Source organism: Periplaneta americana, chromosome 1 (genome assembly GCF_040183065.1).
Source record: "Periplaneta americana isolate PAMFEO1 chromosome 1, P.americana_PAMFEO1_priV1, whole genome shotgun sequence".
Lineage (NCBI taxonomy): Eukaryota > Metazoa > Arthropoda > Insecta > Blattodea > Blattidae > Periplaneta > Periplaneta americana.
In genome coordinates this window covers 108,516,729-108,533,649 of record NC_091117.1, presented here as the reverse complement: position 1 = coordinate 108,533,649, position 16,921 = coordinate 108,516,729, and the positions used below count along the sequence as shown (strand labels likewise).

The following is a 16,921-nucleotide window of genomic DNA, read 5'->3' as shown; positions in this document are numbered from 1 at the left end:
CCATTTCATACAATATTCTGGTCATGAGACATAATCATATACTTTGTCTTTTCAGGATTACTTCCAAACCTATCGCTTTACTTGCTTCAAATAAAATTTCCGTGTTTTCTCTAATTGTTTGTGGATTTTCTCCTAACATATTCACGTCATCCGCATAGACAAGAAGCTGCTGTAACTCGTTCAATTCCAAACCCTGTCTGTTAACCTGAACTTTCCTAATGGCATATTCTAGAGCAAAGTTAAAAAGTAAAGGTGATAGTGCATCTCTGTTTGTTAAACCAAAGATTTGCCTTTGTTTTGTGTAATTTCACCTTAGTATTCAAGTAATTGTATGCTAGTTTTTTAGCCTGACTGGCTTCAATAAATTTAAAGGTCATATTGTTTCAGAAAAGTGTTATGAAGTATCATTCAATAATAATTTATATTTTCAGTCAAAACACTTATCAATATGTGAAGTCAGAAAATAATTCTGTTACATCATATTATAATTTAAAAATCACAAATATTTTCGACTTCTACAAAAAGTCATCTTCAGGTGAATCCTTAAGCAAACAATTTTGAAATTAGGTGAGAGACTAATCAGGTACATTTTGATCTAATAGTTGAATGCACATGCAGGCATTTTACAAATATATACTTGTCATGACTCTGAGGTTAAATGGTTCACATACAAAATAAGACATTTATTTACAAAGATAACTAAAATCTCTGACTTTTGCGTGTGTATAAAACTATTGGCATTTATGGCCTGATATTAAAAACTTGTGCAGTCAAGTAATAAACTTACACTATATGTCATGGGGTTAAAATTAACATATAAATGTATATAAATGATGAATTCTGCAATATTAATGTGTTGTAGGGTGGAGGGAATTCACAGTCTGTTTCACCGTGGTGAAAGGCATATTTATCTGAAAAGATTAAATTAAACAGATATTTAAAATTTGAAAAAGAGTGTAAAGGCCTATATAGGCATTTTGAATTATTATACTTACAAACTGTACAGTTGATGGAGTCCAGACAGTGAAGGCCTGTTTCACCCAGCGTTACATTGCAGACTGAACAGTGATACACGGAAGGGAAGCCAGGAGAAAATAAAAACATCCCGAACATACTAAAACAGCATAACATTAAAATCTATTCCCAGTATGTGGATGACACCTTTATCATACATAGTAATACGTCTTCTGAATCTAAAGTCGACTCATTTAATAAATTACACCATAACCTAAAATTTACATTTGAAGAAGAATTCCAAAGAACAATTAATTTTCTTGACCTAACCATTAAAGTAAATAAATCAAAACTCACCTATACTATTTACCGAAAACCTATGTCAATTGATTACACTATACATAAGACATCTAACCACCCACATTCACATAAGTTATGGAAATTGAGATTTTTAATTGACCGTCTAATAAATACACCATTAAGTCAAACAGCCTATACAAAAGAACGTAAATACATAATACAACTCGCCACAGACAATGCCTTCAATAAAAATACAATACAAAATTACATTCGGAATAGAATCAGAAAGCTAGGAAATAAAACCTTTACCCCTCTGCAACCCACAACCCCAAAAAAAGATACAACACGACACCCCATGACATACATCGGAAAAGTTAACAATCAATTATCCTCCTTTATCAAAAAAGAAAACATACACATTACCTACAGAACCAATAATAAACTAAACAGTATTATTCCCAATAGATTGTGCAAAAAGAATAAATTCTCACAAAGCAGCATTTACCAACTGGATTGCACAAATTGCAATAAGAAATACATAGGACAGACTAAACGAAATTTTCAAATAAGATTCAAAGAACATAAATCAGACTTTTTTAACAACAGGAACAAATCAAAATTCGCCACCCACCTTATCGATTCTGGCCACGAAATTAATAATACGCAAAAAACTCTAAAAATACTAAAAGTAATAAATGATCCACATCTCATTAATACTGCCGAGGAATTCTTTATCGTCAAAAATCACACCCCCAAAAATCAATTACTCAATGAACAAATACCAAACCTGCGTAACCCCCTATACCATATAATAAAATAATAGGTTATCGACCAGTCATGTCTGGTATCCTCTCCTGGCTTCCCTTCCGTGCATCACTGCTCAGTCTGCAATGTAACGCCGGATGAAACAGGCCTTCACTGTCTGGACTCCATCAACTGTACAGTTTGTAAGTATAATAATTCAAAATGCCTATATAGGCCTTTACACTCTTTTTCAAATTTTAAATATCTGTTTAATTTAATCTTTTCAGACAAATATGCCTTTCACCGCGGTGAAACAGACTGTGACTTCCCTCCACCCTACAACACATTAATATTGCAGAATTCATCATTTATATACATTTATATGTTAATTTTAACCCCATGACATATAGTGTAAGTTTATTACTTGACTGCACAAGTTTTTAATATCAGGCCATAGATGCCAATAGTTTTATACACACGCAAAAGTCAGAGATTTCAGTTATCTTTGTAAATAAGTGTCTTATTTTGTATGTGAACCATTTAACCTCAGAGTCATGACAAGTATATATTTGTAAAATGCCTGCATGTGCATTCAACTATTAGATCAAAATGTACCTGATTAGTCTCTCACCTAAATTCAAAATTGTTTGCTTAAGGATTCACCTGAAGATGACTTTTTGTATAAGTCGAAAATATTTGTGATTTTTAAATTATAATATGATGTAACAGAATTATTTTCTGACTTCACATATTGATAAGTGTTTTGACTAAAAATGTAAATTATTATTCTGAACAAGATGTTACTGGCAGATGATTTACAAAAGCCAAGAATAGAAAGGGCCACAAGACACTCCCCTGTGGGACTCTGCTAGTAATTTCTATTGGGCTCGATAATTCCTCCCCCACCCATGCTCTCTGAGTGCGACAAGTTAAAAATTCCTTGATCCATTGGAGTATTCTGAAGTCAATCCCTGTTGATTGTAGTTTAGCCAACAATATGTCGATTGCGCATGAAAAGTCAATAATCACTGCATCTACTTGACCATGGTTAACATCAACCAAAAACTGTCTTGATAAACTCAATTTATTTCAAAATGAGACCCTAACATTAATTACTGGAGCAGTAAAAACAACTTTAATCATTGCTGTGCAGATTCTTAGGAATACTCGTAATATAATGAGGAATTTAAAAAACAAGCACTAATACAGTTTAGGAAATAAATTAGATTGCCATATACAGTAAATATTATAGTTGGAATAATATGCAAACTGTGGATAAAAGATTTATAAAGTTAGTACAGGAAATTAAAAAAGACTCTAAGTGTTCCTCAGTGGAAAGAAACTGTAAACTAATATTACTTCATTATTAATAATAAGTTACATTTTGAGCATGTTTATCCGTCTGAATGTATTCCTATTAATTCTTATTGTTCATGTGTCCTTTTTATGTATATTGTTTGGTATACCATGTCATAATGGCAGAGGGAGTTGCTGCTTTGAGAATTGAAAATAAATATTAATAAAAGACAACCCATGAAACACCAATCATATGGAACATGGTTTGACCTTTGTGGATGATGTTAAAAAGTCTGAAACATATGAACTACGAGGCGCGTCCCACAGCTATGTTCCGCGAAATGACTGCGTGTATGTGATAGAGTAATGTCCTGGCATGGCGCATGTGCTAGCGGAACTTCCCGAGTGCTCTCAGTAGCTTCGTTTCATTGGTTGAAGATGGACGTTCCTATTCCAGCTCCCGCTGTGTGTGAAATGCAATCAGTGATAAAGGTTTTAAATGCAAAGGGCATAGCGACGATTGAAATTTATTGTCAGCTGTGCCAGGTCTATGGGCCTAATGTCATGAGCAGCAGATGGTGTGTTGCTGCTGCAGGACGCCAAAATGTGCATGACGAGGAGCGCAGTGGGAGGCTAACCATCATCACAGACGCACCATCTGCTTGCTCATGACATTAGGCCCATAGACCTGGCACAGCTGACGATAAATTTCATTCGGCGCTATGCCCTTTGCATTTAAAAACTTTATCACTGATCGACTTCACACGCAGCGGGAACTGGAATAGGAATGTCCATCTTCAGCCAATGAAACGAAGCTACTGAGAGCAATCGGTAAGTTCTGCTAGCGCATGCACCATGCTAGGACATTACTCTATCACGTACACGTAGTCGCTTTGCACAACATATGGTTTGCTAGCTGTGGGACAAGTGGGAAAGTTACTTTATGGACTCGCCTCGTAGTTTGAAGACTCTGGCTATGTTTTTATTTTATTTGCTTCCTCAAAATTCAAGACTACCTCTTATTAAAGTTTAATAATCAATTTGATTTACAAAATTATTAACAAATGAATTTATATAAAGATATTGAAATAAATGTATAATGGTCAGGATTGTTGGAATTAGCGAAAATGTTACAGAAGGCAATAAATATAATAACAATTTTTGGAAGGTAGAAAATAGTTTTCTACTTAATGAGCTTAAAAATTATTGTTTTTTAACGTTTAGAAAAAAATTAAGTCTAATAGTGATATGTTTTTTTTATAGTTGTAGTTGGAATACCTAGTTTCTTGCACACGCCAACAAAGATTTTAGAGACCAATTGAAATTTGATGTTTCTCACAAGATTTGGGTTTTGATTTATCTTCTCAATTAAGGTTTCACAGAATTCATTTCTTCTGTCAGAATTGCCTTCACTTAATTCTTGCAAAAACTGGATTTTGTATGGATGGTATTTGTATGATTTCAGTAGGCCTCAGTAACATCTATACTGATGCATGATTGACATTATAGGCAAATGTCACCTTATGCTGGCTTAAGCAGATTTTCTCATTTGAATAACATCAAATTAAAGATATTTTCTCCTCTTGAAAAATGTATATATATATATATATATATATATATATATATATATATATATATATATATATATATATGTATAAGATTTATTAAACATATTGTTTACAACAATTAATTAGAATTAGTTAAAATTCTCTTTTTGTGTGTAGTAATTATTGCGGGAGAATATCTTAGTTGTACAATACAAGATACGATGAAGGTACAGTATCATTCACAAAGAGAGTATTGGCAATTCTAGTTTACTTCATTGTATCCACAGCTTAAGCAGATTCGGAAATGGAAGCCATGTATTGCTGCCATAGGTAAAAATTTGCCTCAGCCCATTTCTTCTCCTGAATTTCCTTTAGTCTTCTTCCAGATTGTGGCTTTCTTTGCATTTCCAGTTTCATAGAATTTTTGCACTATTTTCGAAACTATAAAATGTGTTATATTTCTGTCCAATATACTTCATTAAATAAATTAAATTCCTCATTCTATCCCCTTAATGAACTATCATTAGGACTTCTATTCTTTCCGTTTCACTTCGAAAACCATGATGAAGAATTTTCTGCTCAGGAATAAACAGTTTTCGTTCTTGATTTACTTGATTTTTCTGTTCACAATATTAGTTTTGTTTAGTTTCATGATGTACTCTACATAAATACACAGGTGTTTATTTTCTGTAAGTTTTTAAGGCTGTTGAAAGAGGCTTCATTAATATTTCAAATAATATTCAGTGACATTAATTAAATGTTTATAATTTCATACATAAAATGACTGGATTTATTTCCAGCAGGTTTCATTTAGAACATTTTACAGTAATGCTAAAAATTATATACAGAGCATTCCAGCGTTAAGTACTGGTTTATTCTTTGGCCCTGGGTGGCATGGTGTTTGAGCAACCGCCAGCAATCAGGCCCTTAAACTCACTGCGCTTCACTGAATTAAAACTTAGATGCATACTTTCTAACCATAATTGTATTTAGCATTAATTATTATAATTAAGTCTTCTGTTAAAATCAAGGGGTTGTAACTGATGAACTACAGTTATTACGAAGGGCTTTAATTGTAATATTTTTGTTGCTTAGTGAGCAGATGTTTGTGAAATTCCGGTCTCCTTTGCTACACGTCTCAGAAATTTTTCAAGTGTAAGTTCCAAAGCAGCTCCAATTTCGTCAATTATTTCTTCTGTAAGCACACGAGATGTGGTTGTTTTTTTCTGTCAATTACACAACCTTTTTCAGTAAACTTTTTCGCTAATTGTTTTATTGCCCTCCTGATTGGAACTGGGTGGCCTGAAAAACGAGTTCAAAATTTTCGCCTTGTTTTGCCACACAACTTTTTTTTTTTTCGTATAATAAGTTTTCACAATGTATGTACAGTTGTCAAAAAAAAAAAGTGGCCGCACTCGTGAACAGCGAATGTTTTCAAAGTCCACTTTGGGCCGCGGCGATGTTACACGATGCATGTCCTTGTACAAGCAGTTCCGGAATTATGGAAGTGTTCCATATCTGCGCCTCGTAGACCAGCGGTAGAGTGCTTGTTTAATGATTCAAAGGTTGTGGGTTCGGGCCTTCTTCAAGTTTTCATTCTATTTTTTAATCGTTCTTTAGCGATGTAAATGATATTCAAATTATCATTTATATCCAGTTATCGTTCTTTATGGATATCACGTTATTTATATTTTGTTATCGTTCTTTAGAGATATGAATAAAATTCAAGTCATCATTTGTATTCTGTTATCATTTTATAACGATATGAATAATAATAATTATTATTGTATCTCCAATGGGGGTTAGCCCTATTTTACATATGTATGTTAGGGCTATAGTTTTATACACAAAATACATGAGCATAAAGAGAAATGGAAAAGAAAATTAAATTAGCTTACGCGATGTAAACAAAACATAAACAATCCGCAAATTAGGCATTGCGATTGCAAAACAAATATCAGTTATCAATTTGAAACATACAAAAACATTAACAACACACATACGTAACACTTCTATAACACAAATATGCAGCTTTCCGTACCATACATCATAAATTAATACATAATAGTCACACAAACACAATCAAACTATAATTACGACATTGCGACGACATCAAGCATTCCATAACTGACTCACATACATAACAAATCAAGCATCCGTTACAACACATACACTTCAACATAGTAACCACACTTTTAAAAGTTACAAATTTCGCTCCAAGAAGAATAAATAGGACACTGTTACTAATTACTATTCTTCTACAATTTCTTAAATACATCTGTAATGAATCTGTGAAATTCCGATATGAATAATATTCACGTCTTTTAAATTGTTATCGTTATTTAGCGATATAAATAATATTCAAGTTATCATTTATATTCTGTTTTCCTTCATTAGCATTATAAAATAATATTCAAGTTATTTATATTGTTATTGTTCTTTCGCAATATAAATAATCTGTATTTTATGTAAGTAATTATTATAACTCAAATAACCATCTTTCTTTGTAAAATAGGTTATTTTATTTAGATAATTAAATAAGTATTATATAATATCTTATATTAATTAAACAAACCGATATTTATCATTTATATTCTGTTATCGTTCTTTAGTGATACTGTATAAATAATATTCAAGTTATTTATATTGTAATCGTTCTTTAGCGATATAAATAACATAAATTTAATATTAGGTTTAGAAAAATCCATTTGCATAATACTGGTATTAGTTTTTCTTTTTGTATTATTACATTATACTATCTTGAACCACAATAAAATGAAAAGGAGTAACGAGGAATTGAACCTGAGATGTTGACATCTAAATTCCGATGTTCGTCTGCTGAGCTACGAGGGCAAAAGTGTGGAAACATTTTCGGAAAAATTGGCCCAATCACACTCTAAGATTTTCTGATGATTCGTAGAAGCTAGTCCAGGATGCGGGGGGCAAAGGCTAATTGAGATTTCCCGGTCTCTGATCGGGTCAAACATTCTGATAGAATTAATATTTAACCCTTGCCGTGACTTTCAGTGAAGTCCGGAGGGCCCAATTAGTCAAATCCACTCTCCTCATCTCCACGATTGGGCCCCCTGGAATTTAATAAGATCCGAAAGAGATAGTGGTGTGCGGAAAGCAACGGGATGTTACCGCATTTAGGCCTATCCTTCCCAAGAAAAACTGCAAACATGAACAAAGGAAGCTTTTAATAGAAGAAGAGAAATCTTCTGCGGACCTCTGGAAAAAGAACTAAGGAAGAGACTAGTGAAGTGCTTTGTGTGGAGTGTGGCATTGTATGGGGAAGGAACATGAACATTACGACGAAATGAAGAGAAACGAATTGAAACATTTGAAATGTGGATGTGGAGAAGAACAGTGCGTGTGAAGTGAACAGACAGAATAAGAAATAAAATTGTGTTTGAAAAAGTGAGTGAAGAAAGAATGATGCTGAAACTGATTAGAAAGAGAAAAAGGAATTGGTTGGGTCTCTGGTTGAAAAGAATAATAGACCACATTAGGATATGTGGATCATATGCGGAGACTAAGAGGAAGGCAGAAAATAGGAAAGATTGGAGATTGCTGGGTTTCTAATGAAAGACCTGCCCATGGGCAGAACACTTATCTATGTATGTTCAGAATGCCTGGAATATCGTGTCTAAGAACAGTCACTATTTGCAAAGACTAGTCAATTCCATGCCCACTCGACTGCAAGATGATCGAGATAAGAGGAAGATAGACTAAATATTGAATTGTGGCTTTTTGTTTTGTTTTTTGAATGCTTAATTGTTTGAATGTTTTAAGGCCAACGCCAGTAAATTAGTTTTGTTTATGCCACGAAAGATATTTTATTGAGAATAAAATCTTTTTTCTTTCCATTTGCAGCCACAATATCATAATGATAAAGTCATGGCATAATATATTAATGAACCTGATGTTAATTACTAAAATAATCGTAAAAGAGAAAGGAGCCATTATGTATAGTTTGTCTCTCTCAAAAAAAGAACACAAAAAGCACGTGGTTGTAGTCGAACGCAGGACCTCATGAATAAGAGGCCTGAACGCTACCATTACGCTATCGAATAACACACAGTATACTTCAATTATAACTGTAGATATCAGGCAACGTGGTCCAACAACATGTAACATCGCCTGTCTCCGAATTGTAGCGAAGATACCCGAAGGGAACTTTGTTTTAGGAGAGCAGTCACTTTTTCTTTTGACATCTGTACACTCTTAGACAAAAAAAAAATGACCGGACTCTTGAAGCGTAAATTTGTCTAAGTTCTGTTCGGCTGTGCGCCTGGTACACAAGACTAAAATCAGAGTAGTAAGGACGAAACCAGCAAGATCCAAGAACATACTCTTATATCGGCAAACAACGATTTGGAGAGAGAGAGAGAGAGAGAGAGAGAGAGAGAGAGAGAGAGAGAGGGAGGGAGAGAGAGAGAGAGAGAGATATCCGTAGTAAAACTCTGACTTCACACACAGAAAACCCGGGTTCGTATCCGCCTTGATATAAGTATATGTATTTGTTTCGTTTTATTTTTTCTCTAGCTAGAAACAAATGATACATTTATTAACGTGCACAGGAGTTTAGATTAGTTCAAAAATTAAACAAAAACATTTAGTAATATCAGAGACTTCTTCCTAATTACCCTTGAATAAAAATAGATGCTCAGTTCTTGGATCTTCTCCCTTCTCCAGAAGGAGTATTGATCAGTTACTATAATTTGTATTAGTATTAGTAGTAGCTGTAGTAATAATAATAATAATAATAATAATAATAATAATAATAATAATACAACAACCAGAATACTAACAATAATAATATTCATAGTATTACAAACACAATAATAATATTCATAGTATTACAAACACAATAATAATAATAATAATCATCATCATCATATTAATAGTATTGCAAAAACGAGATGAATAATGTTAAAGACAAAACCAATGTGTTCCAGATATTGGCTACACTCTTAAATAGTGCCGTTACATATCTGCTTTGTAATAACTCCATGGTAACAGTCTAGCTTCTTGTGTAGGCAATTCAAGGTCGTGTACCCCATAGGATGCAGGCAGTTATAGATGCGGAGGGATTACATACCAGGTATTGAATTTTTTGTCTATTTTGATTTTTTTTTTATTGGTCTCCAAGATGTATTTCTTTATTTTGTTTAATACAAAGAAAAGGATGATGTTTGTTTATTCCTACTCGAGAAGGATTTCTTTTACTTAAGGTTTATTTTTGTTTATTTCTATCCAAGAAGATTTCGTTTAGTCTCTTTAAATATAGGATACAAGGAAAAGGATTGCTATTATGTATCTAACTTGCCCTTTGTAAATATTAACTTTCTGTTAAATATTTCACAATACTGGTTATTATCAGTATACAAGAAGTAAAAAATGAGAATGAAAAAACAAAGTATAGACAGAGATTCGAACTGGAATCCTTTCGGATACAAGACCACAATGCTACCGACTACGCTATGCGAGAGAGACGATGACTCTTTAAGAAGCATGTTATGTGATCATCATATAGTGGTGGCAGTGGAGTGTTTGAAACATTTGCGACAGAAGAAATTCATCCGCGTGTGTATCATGTCTGACGAATGCACCCGAAGTCTTCCGAATCGGACATAGAATCTGGAGCTGGTCATTTTTTTTGTCTAAGAGTGTACATTCAAGCACAGAATATCTTACCATTACACAATCTCTACGTGGTAACCAAATAAGCGGCATGACACAACACAACACGACTCCTCTCTACATATTCCAATCTCAGACTGACTAGTCATTGAAATGTTACATGAGGTATTAGAGTGGGAGCTGTCTGCCCGGCAGTTGTTCAACCACCACTGCCGCTGCCTAGTGGCTGATGAATAAACTGGTACTTATTACTGAAACGCTCTGTATATAGAGCCTAACATGTTATATACAGATTTTGGCAAATAAGTATTGAGATTGCATTATCTAGTTTAAAAAAAAGAAACATTATTCAGCCACTTTACTGCACTTGAAATACATTCCTCTAGTTTTAATATGAGTGGTACAATGAGCTAGGGACTGGAAGGACTTGTGATCCTGTTTTGGAACAGTTTGCAGACAACTCACGACGAAAACTTGAGTGGAGCTGATGTCATCGAAATGTTTTCCTTTCAGTGGAAACTTTTAGTTTTGGAAATAGACAGTAGATTCAGAGCACCAAATTTGGAGAATACTTTGGTTGAGATTTATCTTTTGGGTCATAAATTCTTGTAGGCCCTATAGCTGCCATCCTTTGAGCTGGCATGTTGTCACAGAGCAGAAACCATTTGCCTGGTTCATAATATATGAATTGACTTACATAGAATGTTTCGGTAGCAGAATAAATTCATAGATATTATAGAAATGGCTTCCGCAGTAATTCTAAAATTCAGTTACAGTCACAATAACTGAGACAGATTTCTGATGGATAAAATCTCGGTTTTCTATTTCTGAAAAACACCGTTTGTTTTCAGTGAGTTTTTCGATATTCATTGTGCACTTATAATTAGACATTTCTTTTCAGGGTCGAACTAATAGCGCCATATTTCATTGTCATGATTTATTTCAAGAATATTGTTTCTTCGAGCATTTTCAGTGATGCCTTTGTCTATATTCGTGATTAAAATTTTACCTATGATTTTCTCTTGCATACTGAAATAGTCTACCAACTATGCTCGAAGTTAGACAACATTCAGTTTTCCCTCTTTACTAACTTTATTACTACTACTGCTATTATTATTATTATTATTATTATTATTATTATTATTATTAATGAATGTAATAATGATAAAAAGAATAAAATCTATAATGAAAACACCCATCAAAATACCCCTCATTTCTCATGGAAAACAAAAACTTTTATACAACAATGTGACTTTTATTTCTAACTTTAACCACACACCCGTCAACAATGGGTATTCCACTCAACACAGCAACATAGTAGTCGTTATTGCACTTCACCAAACGACAATGACAATTGACAATTCACTTGTATTATTGAGAACAACAACAATGTACTCCTAATTTCAACTAATGTTCACAAAGCACTATGCACAAAACAAACTGAGAGTTCACAGTTCGTTCTCCTTGGCTAGTTCTTCTAGCTCACTCACTCAAGTTCACTGTACGTCGAACCCAAGCCTTCCAGATAGTTCACTGCACTTCGAACCCAAGACTTCCAGATACAGTTCACTGCACTTCGAACCCAAGACTTCTGGATATGCCGCACTCGCCTGGACACTGCCACGGTTACGGACTCACTCAAGTTCACTGCACCTAGAACTCAGATCCTCTGGATATGTCTCCGCTGTCCAAGACTAACTAGCTCTCTCTCAGCTGACTAACTAACTGCTCCGAAGGCTGCTCGTGCTTTTATTACTAGACCATAATATCTCGAAACTTCTATCAGCGTGGCTTACAGAATCTTCAGGAGAGAACTGCTGCCAGATGTTTTCCCCTGCTTTCTCCACTCTGCGTCGGGACCATAGTTTTCCTTCCCCTCGCCCCGTGCCGTCCCACAGCGTCTACCGAAGCCCGAGTTCCGTTTCCCCATGCCTCCCTCTCACTCCTTGCCACGCTGGATTTGCGCTCACACTCCCAAGGCCACCAGGATTTTCCAGAACGCTCCAGGCGGGTGCCATATTATTATTATTATTATTATTAATGAATGTAATAATGATAAAAAGATTAAAATCTATAATGAACACCAATCAAAATACCCCTCATTTCTCATGAAAAACAAAAACTGAATAGGCTACAGTGGACTTTATGTTGTCAACAAACAGCTGGATACATTAAGAATATTGATAAAAAAATAAAGTGCAGGCCTTTCAGGCTATATAACTTTCAGAAACAAAATAAGAAGGAATAATATACTGTATATTTCTGCAGATATGATGGTAGTTAAATCATTAAAAAATACCCACAAAACTGAGTGCCATTTTATATGGCAGATACAAAAGTAGATACCTTAAAATTCTACACTAAAACCAACATTCATCATCCAAGACAAAGAGCTCGTCAAGTATGCCCTGACTTTCACTGTTGACAGTGTCATCATATAGGTCCCATTCTGAATGTGGCAAGTCAGTTTGTTCTTTGTCATCAGTATTTCATAACAAATCGTCCTCTGTGCCATTCTCAGCATTAGAAATTCCGCACTTTTTAAAGGATTTTATCATTGTTTCCACTTTCGCTTTTCCTAGGAACAAAGGTTGAACATGACGTAGATCAATGGCAATTTTGTGTTTAATTGGGTAGGTAAGAAGGTTTCTTGATACAGTATTTTCATTAATTAAAAGTAAAGCTCATAAAAAGCAGTCTCATTAATTGCCACATTGTGTCTGGATAATATTGTCATTTATTTATTTATTTTTATTTATTTATTTTTTTTTTTTTTCAGGTCGTGTGGAGAAAATTGGAAGAAGGTCCAGCTCAGAGACGATGAAGATGTGCTTGCTGTTTTTGACATGTTGCGAAGTTTAAGTTGGTATCTGACTTTGAATTGTGCTCATTATATCATTATAAATTTGGATGAACTGAAATGAAAAAATATAAATTATTATATCTGAGGAGATGCAACACTCGAGCATCATTTAGGATTATTTTGTAAGTAAATGGAAACAGTTCTGCTTCTGTAATCTGCAACATATCAGTTATATATATTCACTAAATAATAGCTTCAAGAAAGGTACCTGGATCTATAACAGATAACAGGAGCATATGACTGCAGATATAATGTATGGATTTCAAATATAGAATCTGAAGTTAGTCTTAATTCCATGTCAGCATGGCACAATTCAAGTTAATAATACTTGTGAGTGGTCATTGATCCTATTTTGTGCAATATGATTATTAGATTTTTGTACAGAAAGGTAAATGTCGCCTTCTATATAGTAATGGTATACACTGCACTTTGGTTTACAACTATTTGTAGAATTTTCTATAATATGAATATTTTTATTTAAAGATAAAAAAAACGAGAACTATAAATGAATTATATCATCTAATAACAGAAGTTGTTTTACAAGTTGTGACAGGAAATTGTTTATTGTTGTCTGTTACGTTAATATAATTTAATATTTCCTGTTACTGCTTAGTGACTTCAGTGTTTATAATGTCATAGATGCAATGGCGAAAGTGATAAGCTGATAACTGTTACATATGTGGCACTATCCATGAAACCATGAAATTATTAATTATATATCTTGTGAGTATGATTAGACACAGAAACCTAAAAAATGTTCATTAAAATATTTTGCATCGTACATGAAGACATCAGTTTCTTGTGCAGGTGATTCTTATATATCGGGTGAGTTTTGTGATCCTGAGGATTAGTAGTTACACAAACCTACATTTATAGTACCCGTATGATGCCAAAATTGAGGTATCCATTACTGTGCTATGGAACAAGAAGTGTAGGTAGAACAGTGTGAAGAGAAAAACCCTAAAATGAGATGCAATAATATTAGGTACAAACCCAAGTCATTTATTGATTTATCTTTATATTTCGTCTTTCTCTAAATATATTTGTAAGATGTGTTCGAATTGGTGACTCTGCCTATCAATATAATATATTTGTAGTATCTTGAGCATCATCAGCGTTACCTGTAGTAACATGAATGGAGTGATGTTGCGACAAGCTACCATGGATGAGGTGCTTCTTGAGCTGCTGAGGATTCATCGGGTACTCCTGGTACACAGTATCTTTCAGATAGCCCCACAAAAAAGAGTCTGGTGGAGTTAGATCTAGTGACCATGCTGGCAAGGCTACTGGTTCATTTTTACTTAATCCGATCCACTGCACATCATCCAGTAGCATCAGCAAAATATACTGCAGAAAGAGGATGTTGCAATCTCCTGTAAGTATATGGTCGTCCACCACTATGGAGTAACAGTTAGCTTGCCTGACCGTGCAATGGCTGGGTCAAATCCTGGTTGGGACAATTTACCTGATTCGGAGTTTTTTTCCGAGGTTTTTCTTCAACTTGAAGCAGAATTGCTGGTAACTTTCGGCATTGGACCTCGAACTCATTTCGTCTTCATTAGTTTCAATTCATGTATCATCTTAATAGCTTAAGATCAACTAGGAGATCTTGGCAGATGTAGTTCCAGGACTCGTCTATAGGTATCATCTTCTGGAGAAGCTGCACAAATCCCGTAGGGCCGTAAGGTCTTCTAGAGTGAACTACAGCAGACTGGGGAGTGTAACTCCATCAGATAGATGGCACCTTTGTGAGTCACGGAATCTGTGGTGGTGCATTCTTCATGTCAAAGGATGCAACAAAACGCAAGCATGTGAATTGCGAACAGATGCCATTAATCTGAGAAGGCAGCATATTAATAAGGAAGACAGATGGATGTTTGTGGACTTCATCAGAACTGGATGCCATAGCCGAATTGATAAGATGGCACCAAGAAGTGAATCACATGCTTGAAGAGCAGCCCTAAGGACTTCAAAATCGTCTAATATACGAAGGTTGCACAATAAGCATAAGGTTGCAGTACTTGCCTATAGACCCTCCTCAAAAAAAGAAGTATATGGTCATAAAAGAACGATCCTATCAGGCAGACATAGAATATATTTCAGTCTACAGTGGACTTCAAATGCAGACTCCCACATCCAGTAAAGTTTCATATCACTCCAGTAATAAATGTTGTGGCCAACATTGACGATGTTGTGGAATGAAGCTTCATCTGTGAATAGCACAGTGCCAAGAAGTTGAATTCTTCTTTTGTTTGTTGTTGAACCTGCCTGACAAATGCTAATTACTGTTTATGATATGTCTCACTCATCTCCTGATGTAGCTTCTCATGGTAAGACGGGAGTCTTCTGCTGTACAGTGTTCTGCAACCTGAAGACTGGCTGATATTGGATAGCCTGGTGATTTCTCTCACACTAACGTGAGAACGATTGATGATCTAATCGATCACTTGCCCTAAAGTGTGATCTGTAGGAACCTGCTTTGGGAAAGATGATGTGCTTCTCTTGCATTCCTGTATAACAGCAGCATGTCCAGATACTCTGTATTAGAATATATTATTGTGCACTGACAAGCATCTGAGGATCATGTATTTAAAGGTAAAGGTAGCCTTCAAGAAAGTTTCACTTTTTAGAATTCTGACATAAAGTATAATTCGCGAAGTACCGGTACTCGAAAATGTGCAAAGATTAATAAAAACCACTGCCTTCCAATTACGGGATTTGAACCCGTGATCTCTGGTTCAGCATGATAACCATGATGCTAGGAAAACACATTGGTAGAGCAGAACAAAGTGGCATGATTGGTTGAACAGTGGGATTGCATAACTTAACAATCCACAGGATCAGGTCATTCTCCTGGTATGTGTATGTACACACACATTTATTTATTTTATTTATTTATAGTGATTAAATATATAGGCCAATTTTTTTTATATTTTGCCCCTTAACTACTTTCCATTCATTTTGTGAGCAGACATTGACTATATAGGCTATTTCATATTTGTACTTTACATAACTAGTATCTGATGATATCTATTTATTTTTTAATATTAATATTTACTAATACATTTTTTTGTATTCTTGCTCTTAAATATAACACATTAATTCTTAATTATTATATATTAGAGAAATTACCTTTTTTATTTCTAATATTGAATCATTACTTGATGCCATTGAGACAGTACAGTCGCCTATATTGAAAATTGTCTGCCCTTCTGCAACACATTGTTTATGGTTTTTTGTAAATATTTTATTTCTTTAGTCTGAAAGAAAATGTGGAACAGTTTATTTCTCATATCTTTTCTTGTTCTCAATAAAATATATCTGTTGTAAAGGTGTAGCAGAGTTGTCCATTGTTATACAATTTTGTTTGGTACCGGTATTTCTAATCTCTCACTAATTACAGGGTGATTCACGAGGAAAGGTAAAAAATTTAGGATAATCTTAGGCCATTTTGAGTGAAAACGTTCATTATGAACATAGGTCCTTTTTTGAACGATGGCAGAGCTAGATGCATTTTTTTGGTAAAACGTCTCACCCCAATGTGAATCAGATGTTACCATATGCTGCTGAT

At 34.4% G+C, this 16,921-nt stretch overlaps 1 protein-coding gene across 2 annotated transcripts in view; it reads left to right on the top strand.

Annotated features, from left to right (window-relative positions):
* Ccdc85 (coiled-coil domain-containing protein 85) overlaps positions 1-16,687 on the top strand; it is an 81,997-nt gene extending 65,310 nt beyond the window's left edge. For both annotated transcript variants that reach the window (XM_069825589.1, XM_069825581.1), the window contains exon 5: positions 13,267-16,687. In XM_069825589.1, the coding sequence (XP_069681690.1) occupies positions 13,267-13,311 (45 nt within the window). In that variant the 3' untranslated portion in view covers positions 13,312-16,687. The remainder of the gene's footprint in view (positions 1-13,266) is intronic.
* Positions 16,688-16,921: the final 234 nt, after the last annotated feature.